The sequence below is a fragment of the Aptenodytes forsteri genome, unplaced genomic scaffold (genome assembly GCF_000699145.1).
Source record: "Aptenodytes forsteri isolate BGI_AS27 unplaced genomic scaffold, ASM69914v1 Scaffold106, whole genome shotgun sequence".
Classification (NCBI taxonomy): Eukaryota; Metazoa; Chordata; class Aves; order Sphenisciformes; family Spheniscidae; genus Aptenodytes; species Aptenodytes forsteri.
In genome coordinates, this window is record NW_008794080.1 from 1,343,764 (window position 1) to 1,359,688 (window position 15,925).

Here is a 15,925-nt window from a genome sequence, read left to right on the forward strand (position 1 = left end):
GCGGCGTGTCCGTCTTGGAGCGGGCTGGCTTTGGCTCTATCGGACATGGGGGAAGCTTCTAGCAGCCTCTCACAGAAGCCACCCCTGTAAGCCCCCCGCTACCAAAACCTTGCCACTCAAACCCAATACACATCAGAAGCCCAGGAGCAGAGCTGTGGCAGGTCTCAGAGCACCCAGAGACTATCCTCATCTGTCAGCAGAATCCCATAACGATGGGAAACGCAGAGATGTTTCACCACGCTCTCTCATGGTCCAACCATTTTTAGAAGTAACAGAGGGGAAATTTATATAAAGTTTGGTGACCGAGTTCCCACTTAGCATTTCTACTTTACCAATTTTTGTTCCAATGAAATATGCAAACAGTTTTAAAAGGGGAGTTTTGAGCAGGCATGGGCCACAGTATGGCTCCAAACTTGAGCAACTTTTACTTGCAGAAACTTTACCTAACCCCCCTGAACTAATTAGAGTAAATATTACTCACTGGCATAAGTGGCTTTAGGATCAGGGCCCTGAATTATGAGCGGTCCAGAAAACTGCAAACAGTTCTTGAGCTTTTAGAGCCATTCACTTCCAGTTCTAAATGGTTTCCCATGCCAAGACAATTTCTTCCTTTCCCCCCACCCCGCAAAATACTGATTAACCAAAGTTTTGAAGCTGAAGATACGTCTACCAAGGTATAGAACCTCAAAGCTGTTCTTTGTCCTTTTTTTTTTTCCCCTAGCTAAACTTTCATAATGCCTAAAGCCCTTCACAAGTCAGTATATACTCTGTTGTGTTTGCTCCAGAGGCGAGGGTACCTAGAGGGAATGGCAGACAATTGTGGAGCAAGACGGGCATTAAATCACAACAAAAAAATCATCAGAATAGGTTAGATTAATGCTACAGGAGTGGTCTGAAAGTCCCAGAGAAGTACATCCTATTCCCAATACCAAGCCCACACCAAAGGGGTTTATTCCCCCTCAGAAATTTCAGAACTTTCAAGTAATTTATAGGTACAAACACTTTTGCCTGGATCCAGTTCAGCAGAGCAGTAATTCCTCAATCTGAGTTAAGTGGGTTCCTACTCAGCTTTCTCATCGCTAGCAACAGACTTTCCTTATTGTGGCTTTTGCACAGCAGGAGCTTCCTGTCCCAGATCTTAGCAAAGTGAGCTTTATTCTGACAGTATTTATACCACTTTTGTACGAGTTGACATTCAGCCATTACAGCACATCAGATACCAAACAGAGCCCTTAGACAACGAACTTAAAGGCTTGAAAGTCTCTTTTGTGCAATGGAGTCAAGTACTATAGGTCTAGTGCATGTTTTACCTTTTTTCTAAATAGTAGCTATCCTCTTGGCAATATTGGACACTTTATCCCCGGCCAGTTTTTCAGTGGCTCCAAATACACAGATATACTTTATGAGCCAGTTATTTCTTGGGCATAGTACATAACTTGTTAGACTGTACAGTATCTTAGGAGATCAGTATCTATCACAGTTTTTGATTTTCTGAAGAGAGTCAAGTGACAGCTCCAAAACACGAGCAAGTAGCAGGGTGCTTTGTGCCAAGCTGCTGGACAGGCTCTGAGCCGCTTTCCCACAGAGCCCTCCCCGTGCCACAGGTCGGCCCTAACCTGCTCATCCTTCTGTTATCTCACCCTCAGCCTCTCTAAAGCTAAGGCAGCCAAGTGAGCCAAACAGTGGATGGAGCTGTGAAGCGGGGCAAGGCACAATCTGAAAATAATTTTCATTTCCAAACAGTAAAACCGAGTAGAAGCAGCTAAAGGGGAAAGGCTGGCGTGCACGCTTACATAGCTGCCAAGGGCCTATCAACCCTGAGACCATTTTAACAAAGGCAAAAGTAGATTTTTCTGGAACTTCTAAGACTCAGAACAGCATTTTATCTCACAATAGCTGCTTACTTCAAGAGGATACAAAGCTGAGGCTAGGTGAAGTCTCTCAGTCCAGGTTTTCCTCTCAACTCAGAGAGCCAAAAGAACATAAGAGTAACACCAGGATTTGGCAATATGGTGATGTAAGAAGTTTCAACAGGTTTGTCTTCATAAAATAAAATTGTCTGCACATTTCTGAAGACAAAGTTTTGTTGATGTTTTCTCACAAAGCTTTTCAATTTTTCATTTATTTTTAGCCCTTTACATTGATTTTTTTTTTAGCCCTTTCATTGATTTTTAGCCATACATCATACTGATTTTAAAGCAATAAAAGCTCCATGTACAATGCATTACATCTGTTGACAATATATTTAATACATCAATATAATGAAACTATCATTTGGGCCAAACAAAATGTTTAATTCAACCCCAAATACCTTTTCAGCTGTTTCAAATCACTAAATAAATATTGTCATGTTTTGTCAACCCAAAGCAATTTCTCCCCCCATTTTCAGAATTGCTAAAGTTAGTAAAGAATAATTAAAAAAAACAAAACAAAACACAAACCACAATGCAACAATCATACATTCTCTATACCACTATGTTTTGGTAAAGGAGAGACTTCTACATAGAATTTTCAACTTTCTAAATGCCCAGTGTAGACCTAAAACACTATTTTTTGGGGTGGTTTTTTTTTCCACATGTAAATACCTCCCATAGTCTTTAATTCTGCTTGACAGAAGTAAGAATCCCTCGTGACAGAACCAGCCAGTTGGCAAACGGGTTCACTTAATGTACTGTGGTATTCCTATAGGGCTATGGGCACCCCATCCTGTTCTTTATCAGCAATGATGTTATGAAGTTGAAATTGCCATTTTAAAACAAAGTATTTTGAGCTTATACAAGTGCTATAAAATTATATAAAATTTAAAGTTATACCAATTATTGTGTAACTTGTATCATTTAATGTCTATATTTTAATATATTTTATTAAATTGATTGTACAATTATATTACATAAAACTATATAATACAGTGCTCAAAACCCATTACCTAGAAATTACAGGGAAACCTAATGCAATGTTCCTCGCTCAAAACAACAGAAGACTACTTAGTTACTACTTAGAACTATTGTGTTGTAGTTATGGCTATGAGTCAAGAACCGAGGGAGTTTCTCCGTGTCCTGACTTATCTTATGTCACTGAATGCCCTTTGAAAAAAAATAATGTGTAATTGATTCCTAGCTATTGAACAATATTCACTTATAAACAACCCACATGGCTTAATTAATGTTTATAAACTACCCACTGTTATTTGCTTTGCAATAGAATTGCACACACCTCCACAAACACCCCTACAATAAAAAGTTAGTTACACAGCACAAGTTGCCTAACCAGAATTGGTTCAGCCTTGTTTGCATTGTAATACAATTGTTAATTATATGATTCTACTTCCCCCCATAAGCCTTCCTCCCATGCCATCCAATGCACTGAAAAAAAAAATGGAACTCAATAAGCAGACTGAATAACAAGAAAAATCACGTCTATGCCTACCTCTTATTTTTCACAGTTTTACCTTCAAACACAAATGTTCACTTCCTACGAGGATTTTTTCTATGGTGTTAATTTTGTTAAGCATCTAAATGCTAGAAGAAGGTTTCACTCATTGCACCCATTGTACACATGGGATGGCGTACATACAAAACATTGATTACCCGTTTCAAAACCAGTAAAATCAGCCCAGACATGGATCCTCATATAGATCATATGATCTATTGCACAGTCTAGCTCAGCTCCCAGCCATATTTCTGATACCTGTTAATGATCAGAGTTTTGCAAATCAAACTAAGATATCATGACAATCCAGGTAGAATTAGCAACCTATAGAAAGCTTGGTTTAGGCAATTTGCTTAGCATGACACTGGAGTTTTGTAACAAATGCGTTAAAAAGGCTTTAACACACACTTTTGTCTTTTTGAAACTTTAATACAAGAAGATCCTTACTTCAAGTAACTGCACTAGCATTCCCACATTCAAACTCAAAGGCTCTTAAGAGATCTTTGCAGGGTTTGGTTTGGGGGGGTTTTTTTGGGTGGGGAGTTGGGTTTTTTCCCTCCATTCTGAAGCAGCAAAGAGCTGCTTTAAGTTTTGAAAGAGCAACAAAATCGAGACCTCTTATCTCAGATCTAAGTCAAGAAGCCTGCAGATACCAAGAGCGGGACAGTGTCTGAGGTTATCGGCCAGAGCAGCCATGCCTTGGAAGTCAATACGTAGCTTGCAGTGAATCCATCGAATCCAGCCACTACCTGGTTATTACATATTTGAGCAACTCATTTTGGTTGCTGGCATAATAAGGTCACCAGAAGGTGAATCCTGCTCTCATCCTCTCCCACTCTGCAGGTCTGCAATCCACATTCAGCATGCTGTCACATTCAACTAACTGCCAGCACACAGATGATGCTCTTTTTGATGAACAGTCCGAATCTCCCTACAACACATTCCTCCTCACACATGCCTCACAGAAGGAGATAAAGATACACAGGCAGAAGCCAATTACTTCGGATCAAAAATAGAGATTAACAAAAGAACAAACGGCAGTTAGATGCTGAAAGTCAGTGAGAACTGTGCACCTAATTCCCATTTGGCATTTGAAAAATCTCCCTGTCACAGCTCAATCATTTGCCAAAGGTTCTCTTTGAGAAAAAACTGTATTCTGATGCTAGCATTCCTGCTAACAGAAGTCACGGTTTCAGCTAGAAAGAAAAAAGGGCATTAGACCAAATGTTCTTACAAAAGAATTTTTCACTTAAAAAAAAAAAACTTCCTGCACAAGTTTACCAATTAAATATCATTGCCATTCACTGAATATGCTGCTTATGGTACAAGATTCTGTTCAAAAGAGGAAATTACTTTCCATCCAAGAGGAAAAAAGACTAACCATACAAATCTATTTTCATTGTTTATTTGATGTTTGTTTCTGAAATTTAAAACAAACGCTATTTAGATATGCCCCAAGACTTTCATAATTGGTTACATTTTATAAGTCATTCATTAGCATTCATTCAAATGTGCTTAATAGTATAGGCACACATTAAGTGATTACACTTTATGGTGCTTTAGTCTTTGAGGATTGCTAATGGGATACAAACTTTTCCCCTCCATTTGGGCAATTAAAAAACAGTTGTCCCTATGTCGAGGCTGAGTGAGTGTCCAAATCCTATCTGCTTCCTGGCCAACGTCAAATGAGCAGCACAGGATGAAGAACCATGCAGAATAAAAGGGATTTTTCCCCCCCCCTTTAAGAGAAGAAAGCATGCAACAATGTCATTTCCCACGGATAAATTGGAAATCACCACCCTTTCAGTCGATGCTATTTTCCCTCGACATGTGATTAAGCCTTAAATGTTTTCAACTTGGCACTGTAGGTTTTTAACAAAGCTAGCACTGGACTACAGTTCCACATTACATTTTCATAGTCTGTTGAACATCAGCTTTCTTCTTGCTTCAGAAAAATCCTGTTACAACATCTTCATCTCATTAAGAGTCATACATAATTACTCAGTCCCCATGGATTATTTGAAACACTCACCTGAGCTTTCATTCTGCTTACTCTGCTGCTTCCATCCCCCCGTCCCTATATTCACATCTCTGGCCAACAAGATACTTGGCTATAAGAAAAGGGGCACTTCTCATCTGTAACAGAAATGGGCCAGATTCATGAAGCCGTGCCAAAGTACACCTCAGAAACTGCCATAAGAAAAAGATCTTACCCTACCTTCCTAAGTCACTGCAAGACCTGACTGAGAAAAACCATGTTTTGCTATTAAAAAAGTCATCCCTTAGCAAGACATTTCTGTTCGTTTACACCAACTCATTAACTACCAAAATTGACCTCTGCTTTTAAACCACATTTCTCCCTTCCAAATGGCATTTTCATTAAGATAAAATGCTGCTTGAAGACTTTGGAGAATTTGTATTTGGTAGACACACCATATTGTCATCAAATTGTATACAATTAACCTGAAATTAGAATGAACTGCAGAAAGGCAATTAAAGCAAACTATCAAAGAAATGAAAATTTTCTTGAATACTGATGGGCTTGCAACAGGTCTATTCAAGAGAGGTCCAAGACCCAGCATACAACGTGGTGTAAATCTCCTGTCATTCTAAAAGTTTTCCAGGTAAGTATCTGTCTTACCGTACCAAATTTTTCTCAAGTTTTTCTCCAATGTACTCTTCAGCAGCCATCATCGACACTAGAACTGGATGAAACTCTATTCTTCTTGCCTTATGAAACCTCACTGGTCAGTGTAAAAATGGACATAACCAGAGAACACATTCTCTGGGGGTTGCTTGGTGAGGTGTTTTTTAACAACAACAACAAAACAATGCAGAATGATTGTGGAACCAAGACAGGAAACAAGCCCTCATGCACCGTCTCATGGAGGACTGTCAGTAGAAAAGCATATAGGCTCCCCAGCTCAACAGCTTGACACAAAGTCCCGAGAAGCCACTAGGGTCTTTGTATTTACTTCACAGGGCTTTGGGTTAACTCTTCCAGAGCATGAGAATTCAAAGACTAAACGCACGTCATTACCGATTTAATGGAAACCAGATTCCAATTCCATACCTACAAAGCACCCAATAATGTTCTCAGTGAGTCACAGCCCTAAAGCAGCAAATGATTGTTCTCTATACCGAACAACAAATGCACATGGTCCTCTTCAGGCAAACAAACCTATTTCCCAGAGCCGATCTTAAAATTGCCATTAGTTAAGGCACTGACACAATACTGGTTGTTAAACAGCATGACAAAGGGAGAAAACACAAGATGATGCCATGACTCTTGCTTGTACTATGATCACTCTCGCCTTTCTGTGTCTTATTTGTAAGAGCCAAACAAGCCTCCATACTGCACTCGCTCACATTTCAACACTAGGTCCCTTTTGTGCACTCTAATGTCTTTGCATATCGCCATAGTAGCAGTTCACCTTATTTCTTTAACCTGAGCTGGGAGTTTTCTTGGGGGAAGTAATAGTCCCTGGGCGTAATGGAGAAGCACTGGGGACCGAGGGGAGAAAGGGAAAAAGGAAAGCTCCATCTCAAAACACTTGGATTGCTGCTGCATCCTGAGGACAGCAAGCAGGAAGGGAAACCAAAACCTGTTGCTTTGCAAGACTACAGTCCAGTTGTAAGCTCCACACGCCACAGGGTATGGAACAAACTGAGCACAATGGAATGTATCTCTATGGTAACCAAACTGCTTTTATTCTTTTTTTCACCAAAACGAAAGACTCATTTTAAAACACAGATGCTGATAACGCAGTTTTGCACTCTTGTTTTGGAAATGTGGACAGAAATAAGAGCGCTCTACTTTGCATTACTTAAACAAAAAAACTTTAGAGTATAAGCATCACTATGTCCCTGCCCACCCTCCAAAAACAGCCCCACAATCAAATGTCAACAAGTCATGACAGTCTGAGCACCGAACCCTAAGCCATGTATTTTAAGGCAATCCTAGGGGAATATTATGCCTGGGAGGATATAGTGGTTAAACATTGGAACAGGCTGCCCAGGGAAGTGGTCAAGTCACCATCCCTGGAGGTATTGAAAAGACGTGTAGATGAGGCGCTTAGGGACATCGTTTAGTGGGCATGGTGGTGTTGGGTTGACGGTTGGACTCGATGATCTTAGAGGTCTTTTCCAACCTCAATGATTCTATGATATCCTCCTGAGTTTTGACTAATTCTGCAGCTTTTACAAATAATCCTAAAGTTCAGTCCTCAAATAAATGTTGGCTATTATTCTTGTGCTACTAATTAATGGGACATAAATTAGTTTCTTCCCTCTAACCTTTAGCTAGCTTCAGAGAACACAACAGAAACGCTAACAGAAATTTTAACAGTGGCAGGTAGCATTTTGAAGCTGCCATTATCGTAAGCAAATGCAAATACATACACGAGCTTCATAGTTCGAGGAAATGTCTAGTACATGGAACTTTGTCACCACGTTGCCTTCCTGCAGATCATTTCTACACAGCAGTTGTACCCCTTTGAAAATGACATGACCTTATGGAAACTGGACATCAGACTGCTGCGCTTCGCAAAATGACTCACTGTTCCATAACCTCCTTTTCTTATTTTAACTATTTCTTACCATGGATTTTGGACTTCCCCCCCCCCCCCCCCCCCCCCAACCCCCGAGTTCATTATTAGTTTCCTGAATAGCTTCTTTCATTATTTTAAATTGTGGTTTTCATTTATCTTATATGTTCTTTCATATTTAAAACTGCAAGTGTCAGAACAGGTCCTTCGCTGTGCGATGGTTGCTAAAACAGAGATTCTGTTTTCTTCCCTTTACTCTTTGGAAAATAGTATCTTTCAAGGTGGAAATTAGGAAACCTTTGCACCCCTTGGCCAGCCCAGCACCTAATGGCATACTCCAGAAGCCCAAGAGTCTGAGCAAGCATAGGAAAACTGTTCAAACCTTTTTAAGTGAACACTGTTCCATGTTCTACCCTACAATAATCTCATCAACCCGTCACCTCTTCTTGAGAGAGATTTGGAAAGCACAGACCATAATAGTCAGTTCTACTCCTACCTCTTTTGGTTTCATCTGGATCCATAGGTTTTGAAATATTTTGGGTTTTTGCAGATTTTCTCCACTCAAATTATAACTGGGTCCACCACCTTGTGCTAGGAGTAACACCAAGGAAGTCCCCGAATTCTTTAATGCAGCACCTGATCACATATCTACATCAGCAACACTGCCCTGTACTGCTTTATACTATGAGAAAATAGACAGAAGTTTAGTCAAGATAAGCTACAAATGTCCCCTTTTTATCTTTGCAAAAATTTCTAATTAAACCTGTGTCTTTTTAAATGGTTTGGATGATCTCATTTCTGCAATATATGTTAGAAACTCCGAGCCTACACAGTTTGAGCAAGACCCCATACTGGAAAAAAACAATTCACAGGAAACTGTTTAAATTGTTTGCACCTCACAATCAGAAGGATTGGGGAACTTGTGTACACCTACAACATCTGGATTTTAAATTCGATTTAATCTAATCTAAACAGTTTGAAATAGTCACCTCCTCACACCACCCGGTTAACACAACTCTTTTTTCTATCCCAGAGTTGCTCTAGGATAGATGCTTTAGGGCCACACGACTACTGGAAGTGTTACAGTTCTGGACTCACAAGCAGGACCATAGGATTTCTAACTGTTGACACCTCAGTGTTTAAAAAAAGCCTCCAAAATAATTACCGCAATAACAGATGTTGGGTGGAATATGCAATTTTCAAAAGGTTCATCACGCCAGATACAACACAGGATGACAACTACAGTGCAGCATTTGTATTTGATCTTCTTTTTAAATACTTTTAAGTAGCAGTTTCCAGATTCAAGGATTTAACCTGTTCCAACGCTGAGACTAATTCATATGACCTCTGTGGCCAGATGGAGCTAAATTACTTCCAAGTCAAACCTGAGGCAGGGTTGGCTTGCAGTTTAGGGTATGAGAGGAGGAGAGGAGATGTCAAGGGGTTGGCTGGGTTTTTTTATTTTACATGGAACATTTTTTTCTAGTCATATGGGCAAGGCATTCATGCTCGTCTCAATTCTGCTATTTATTGCAGGTATAGCTGAGCATAGCAACAGTAACAGAAAAACACCACATGAGCTACTCAGATCACACAGAAGGCTACTCTAAGTTTTAAAAGGGACATAGCCTGTGTATATCTTATGATCCATGTATTCAGCACACAGTAATTCCAGCAGCGCCTTGCCTCCTAGAGCAGAAGAAAACCTCATCTGTGCTGAGGTCCACAAAGATGCTTCAGTTTGAAATTAAAGGGGGGTTGGGGGGAGTGACTGTAAAGTGTTCAAGAGGTTTGAGCCAATACACTCCCCCCCACGGCCAACAAAACCAGAAGCTGGAGGTTCAAACAATAAATAAGGCATTAAAAATATCCACCTCTTTTCATGCAAAATAATATGATTTGTAAGGACTTGGCTTACTACTTCAACAGCCTCTCCCACAATGCTTCTCTCTAATTCTGGTTGGCTTATCCAGTCAGTTGGTTGGTATCCTAATACTACTGTTTATGCTATATCATCTCACTGATTTCTTGAATATCTATGTCTGTAACTAGGTATTAATTTTTATATTTTGATTATAAATCCATGATAGAAGGGGCAGAACTGACTACTGCAATTCACAGAACACCATAATAAACCAGTAAATTAATACATGTAAACAGTGACTTTCTGCCAACAGCTCTCAACCTCTCAAATTATTAAGCATGAATTACAGTAACAAATAGATGAGGCAGGAAGGAAGTCATTTTAATAATTACTGAATTATCTCAATATACATAAGACTTAGAATCTTGATTAAGAACTGTGGCCTTTCCTTAAGCGCTGTATAGTCAAGTAAGCAAAAACGTTAGTCACCACAGCCAAAATAAAATGGATGAGTATTGATAACTGCAGGCAGTTTTGAAGCAGATTTCTTCCATGAACTATGCATAAAACTTAAAAATTAATTGAAGTGTTCTGTATGAATGATAGCAAAAGTAACATGCCTATTAAAAAAAACTGCTAGTACTTTGATCCAATAAAGAACAGCATTATATATTTTAAAAGTTTTCACGCATTTTGTCTTGTAGTAATGCTTGTTTATATGCAACCAGAACCCGGGTTGGGATGGCATACAAATCAGACAAGGAACATTTTTTCTTTCCTAGTTAGCTATTCCAAATTCTTCCTCAGTACAAGCAACTGAAAAAGGCACGTAATTTCATTTACAAAGTGCTTTCTATGCCACATTTGTTTTGCATGCAATGCCACAGGTGCCCTTGGTGCTTCACAGACAGAGCAGAAAGTCAATGGAATGCAGACACTGTAGCGTACCTGCTGATTTGTTTCTGAAGTCTGGAAATGCACCTGCAAGTCTGGTTTCTGTAGTCTATATAAAATGAAAACTGCAAGATTTACTCATTCCCACGAAGTGTCTCAATACCAGAAGTGTTTATCCCCAACACTTCTAGCACACGACTTTTTTGCGAAAGTTACACATGGAAAAACACAGTCACCGGATATTAGCGGGTCAAAAAAAAAAAAAAGAGTCATTTTTACAGTATACTACTATGACCACTGACAATCAGGGAGAAACATTCACTGCTCCCGATTCCACCAGTGAGGATATGAGCTGCTGCTGTGTCTAGCTAGGACTGAAGGAAATAGCTGGCCACAGCTAGAGCCACTCAATGCTGTGTCTTACTACTGTTGATCAAGTGAGGCTGCGCAAGAGTCTTCCAGCTTCTTACACTTCTACCATAGCTTACTGCGTAAGGAACTAGTAAGACAAACTTTCTGGTAGCAGATATTACTTCTAATCATTCATCCTCCATTTCAATTATAACTTTGAAAAATATACATAGTTTACATTGCTGGTTATAAGATTTCCTTTAAATTAACGTTCAGCAGTTGGTCACAAAACCCACAGACAAAAAAGCATAAAATAAAAATAGACTAAGCCACCTAACCAGATCAAACCTCATAGCTCCCAATATAAATCACACAGAGAGCAAAGCATCAGCCAATCTTCACCAATATATTCGCAAACACATTTGAGGGTTCTCATTTTGTTCGGTACCCACTGGCATGAGGCCAGAGTTCAACTGCTTCTGGAAAAAAAGAAAAGGGGGGGGGGGGGGGGGGAGAGAGGAGGGAGAAGGGGAGAGCAGATGGGAAATCGGTACAGAGAAGATATTTGTCCCTTCCTTTCTATGTTCCAAGCAACAGTTACAACACAGTTTCAACCTCCTGAGCTAGGAGGGCTTTGCTAGCCCTTCCCTAAAGGGGATCAGAACCACAGGACAAAGATGGGTGTGATAAATACGTAAAGCCACATCCCCAGCGGACCACAGGCTGACCCAGTAACTGAAAGATTGAGCTGTGGAAACATTACCCCTTTCCCAAAGGCACAGTTGTGCAGGAAGGCTGCACAAAGCAGAGGAAGACGAGACAGAACAGTGTTTGGTCTTTTTTCCTACTTCCACATATATTTCTCAGCAGACACTTTCAGAAAAGATGAATCTTTGTGTACCTACTGCGTCCTACATACAAGAATTTTATTATACATCCCCACTGGGAGACTACGTCCATCTCAACTGTAATGAGGACGTTTCACACTCTCACCTGCTGCTCATACAGTACACTTTTTTGGCTCCTTCCTAGCACAGGAAAGAAGAAAGCTCTCTGGAATTTTTATTTGGTCCCAAGTGAAAACAGAACTGAACTTCAACCTCTCACCTGTAGTTCCTGCATTACAGTGTACATGATTCAAGCAACATATGAGCATTAGGTTTTGCTCTAGTAAGTTAGATCACCCAAGAGGTAGTCCTAAACTACTGGAGCTGGGCTGATTTTCGAGGGCATTGTATGTCTGTTAAAACTCAAGGGGATTGGGAGTGAAAGCAAAAGTTCTTACATTCTTACAATTCTGTTCCAGCGTCATTCAAAGTATCTTCACACCAACAGAGGGGTTTTCGCATTAATGACAAGACCTTACCTTGAAAGTGACAGGGGTTTTGTTTGTTTTAAATGGAAATTATCTGCATTGTGGAAATAAAGATATAAATGGTAAGCTGTTTGTACATATTGAAAAACAGGACAGTTAGAGTGCAATTCCTACCATGAAAACATCTTTCTCAAATCATTAAGAAGCCTGCTACTTGACAGAGTAACTGATAGTCCTAAAGTAGATGCACAGCTGGACAAGCACAAATCCCCTATTTTAAGTTGGACTTACCCCTTTGCTAGCCAGACAATAATTCCAATTTTGTAATTCCATTGCCCAGGCACTACATGGGTTGGAAATCCTCTCACAAAAAGGTGAATTCTCTTCCTCAAGTGTTGTTATGAAGCAAACATATTGGTCTCTGAGCCCTTTTAAAGCAGGGGACCAACTCCAGTAAAGGAAACTAAAAGCTACATTGACATGAAATAAATTATTCTCTCGATTTTTCAGTCAAGTATCACTGCTGCTACTGTAATCAGACAGGAGAGCACATCAGAGAGAGACAGCACAACTATGCCAATCTTAACTGCCTCTGTTCGAAGGAGAGAGCTTTATGGCTGGGGAACCAACTCTACTACAGTGTGATAGCAACCAGTCATACCTGGAGATTAAGGGTTTCACATATGGAGCGCAGATGTTGTACGTGTATTTTTCTTGCAATGAAAATTCCTAAAAAGCCTGCTGGTTTCAAATCATAAACCAGAAAACAATCAATGGAGATATGCCTGCAGATAAGAACTGCCACTATTTCCCATACTTTCCCATTTTCTTTTAATATCAGACCTGCCACTATTTCCCATACTTTCCCATTTTCTTTTAATATATGACAGATAAAAACAGGCTATTCGTTACTAACGAATTTATGTTCTAGTCACTCCTTTTCCATAAAAAAAAATTTAAAAAAACCCTAAATTTCCTATTTATAAGGTCACAATTAGCTACAGCTCCATCACCAGTTGTGATATCACGCAGGGCAGATTATGTCTTTATAGGGGGAAATAAGCACAAAAAGTATCTGGAAAGCTTAAAGGAAGAAAAACTAAAGCAAGTAGAAAGGTGAGGGGAAAGGAAGCTTAAACAAGTAAATCACAATTGAAAATATTTGAAATAGCAGGAGACTTGTTCCATAATATATAACATTTTGCAATAAGAGCCTGAAGGTTTGTAAATGTGAATGCTGGTATATGTTCTATGTCTTGGACTCTTCAAAGAAAGTATTTATGATGTGCGTATGCATGTCAAGAGCTGGTTTAGGTAAAATAGGTGAGTTCCATCTTGCTTTAGTAGGTTAGAAAGAGTAAATGTATGTATGTGTTCAATGCATGACAAAATCCCAGTTTTCACCCTAGATGATTTAGAACAAGGAAGCACATGATGTCAGCAGATCATCCAAACGTGGAACAGACTGCCTGCTAAATAAAATCTGTTGCGGCTGCTGAATGAAACTAAGCTAATTTGGCATGTGGACGCCTAACCCAAGTTGCTCTTAATTGACAGACGCTTTTTGCCAGACGAGGGAGTCCTGCTTACAAGGCATTCGCAGGGTACTAGGATGGAATGCAGTTTCAAACATGTTTCATTCTTCCTCAGGAAAATTCCCCAAAGGGTGCATTCCACTGGAAAAAAAAAAAAAAAACGGAGCAACATGCCATCTAGGGAAAAAAAAAAACGGAGCAACATGCCATCTGGAAGGTCACAGTAACATAGATGCAAATAGAGTTCAGAGTTGCAATGAGAATCCCTTCCCTTTCTCCCAGGGGGTCTCCACAGTTTTGTTTCTTCTAACTAATTCAGTTAGACACCTGAAAGCTTGTGAATGAACGCGACAAGCAAGGCCAACCCTGACAAGCAGTCTGAGGCTTGTGGGGCATCTTTGCCCCTAGAGCTGCCAGTCCAGCCCTCCTGCTGCCCCATTACAAGGCCACAGCTGATCCACCTTGAGAACAGAGCTTGCACAATTGCATCGAGTGGCTTCTTATCTGCACATCAGCATGGCCAGAAGGTACACGAAACCTCATAATGCACAAGACCAAAGTCTCCTTCCACCTTCCCCCCCCCTTCAACAGCATCCAGTTACCAAGCTGTGCTCTTCCAGGTGAGGATGCAGGCTCACGTCTTGGGAAACGAAGTGTACAGTGGGTAAGCAGGTAAGAGTGCACAGGGTTGGGGTCATGCTTCATGGAGTAAAGGAGATAAGAGGGTCTCCAACAGGAGAGGCATTGCTTCCTCACTGCAAAGCACGTTTTCAACCTACACAGTGCTGCTGAAGAGTTTCACATCAATGTCTGTATTTAAGGATTTCCCTTCTGACTCCATTAAAGTAGAATTTGAAAAAGACATATATATTAATGTGGCATCATGGTAACTTCAGTGCACACAGATTCCACAATTTAAGACCTTCAGCATACAGAGATCTTGGTGATTAGCATTGTCGCAAGGGCTGCACGCATACATACTTGAGCAGCCTGTTTAATTCACAGCTCCTTAATGACAGCGCCTGTCTCTCCGCCTTAGCAGTTATGCAATTGTTCCCTTTATCCTGTGACCCGATGACAAGCTAAGACGATGTGAATGAATGTGACACAGTCCATCCCCTTTTTTCTTAATTCTTCTGGGATTACTGAGTACAAGCTGGCAGGGTTTCAGAGTAGCGGAACTTAACAATTCAATCTTGGTTTTTCAGACTTACAAATCCTATTTAGTATGGTAGGGAAGACAGAGAAGAGTGATGGGTCAAGAGAGCTAGACTAGAACCAGTTCTTATAAAAAGCAAAACAATTATACCGAATCTTACTTTCATAACTAACATTTGAAATGCCCAGAAAAATAACTTTGTAATCATTACACTCTGAAAAATGTGTAAGTCGTGTTTCCAATATGCATAACTTTACATTTAATTAAAGTTGAATACGATAATTATTGTGTGTTAAACAGCAATTTAAAAAGTACTGGAGTTGAAGAGCTATACAATAAATATGTACTGACTTTTGCATGCTAACTTATGCACAATTGTAACAGGCTTAAAATGGAAATATGTACATTTTCAACTTTAGGAGGCTTTAATAAACTATCATTCCTCTTTTGCATAAACTTCATTTGCAAGATTTGATGAAGTTCCCATTCTTCATTCATTTGGCTAGTGATCTCCTTTACCAGTGAGGCTGATGATACTCTCTATCACATGAATGCTCTTGTCACTCCTTTTGCTATTTTATACAGAAATCTTTCACCACTCACCATCAGCTTCATTATATTCAATCTAAACCCTGTCCAGTAAAGACCAGCTCTGTACTTCGAGAACCAGAGGTCTGCAGGAAGAAAGGGTGTGAGAAGTCTTGCTTTTCAAATCTTAACCTCTACTGCAGAATGAGAATGCACAAAAATATCCAAGGAGAGTTATTTTAAAAATTAGGTATTTTTCAAGCCTTGTAAGAAAGGGCATTCATCACAACTTGTTAAACAGAG

General features: G+C 39.8%; 1 protein-coding gene across 1 annotated transcript in view; it reads right to left on the bottom strand.

The window, feature by feature from the left end:
* GRID1 (glutamate ionotropic receptor delta type subunit 1) overlaps window positions 1-15,925 on the bottom strand; it is a 580,739-nt gene that overhangs the window by 431,584 nt on the left and 133,230 nt on the right. Inside the window, exon 3 of the mRNA XM_019470222.1 lies at window positions 7,546-7,603. Within this exon, the coding sequence (XP_019325767.1) occupies window positions 7,546-7,603 (58 nt within the window). The remainder of the gene's footprint in view (window positions 1-7,545; window positions 7,604-15,925) is intronic.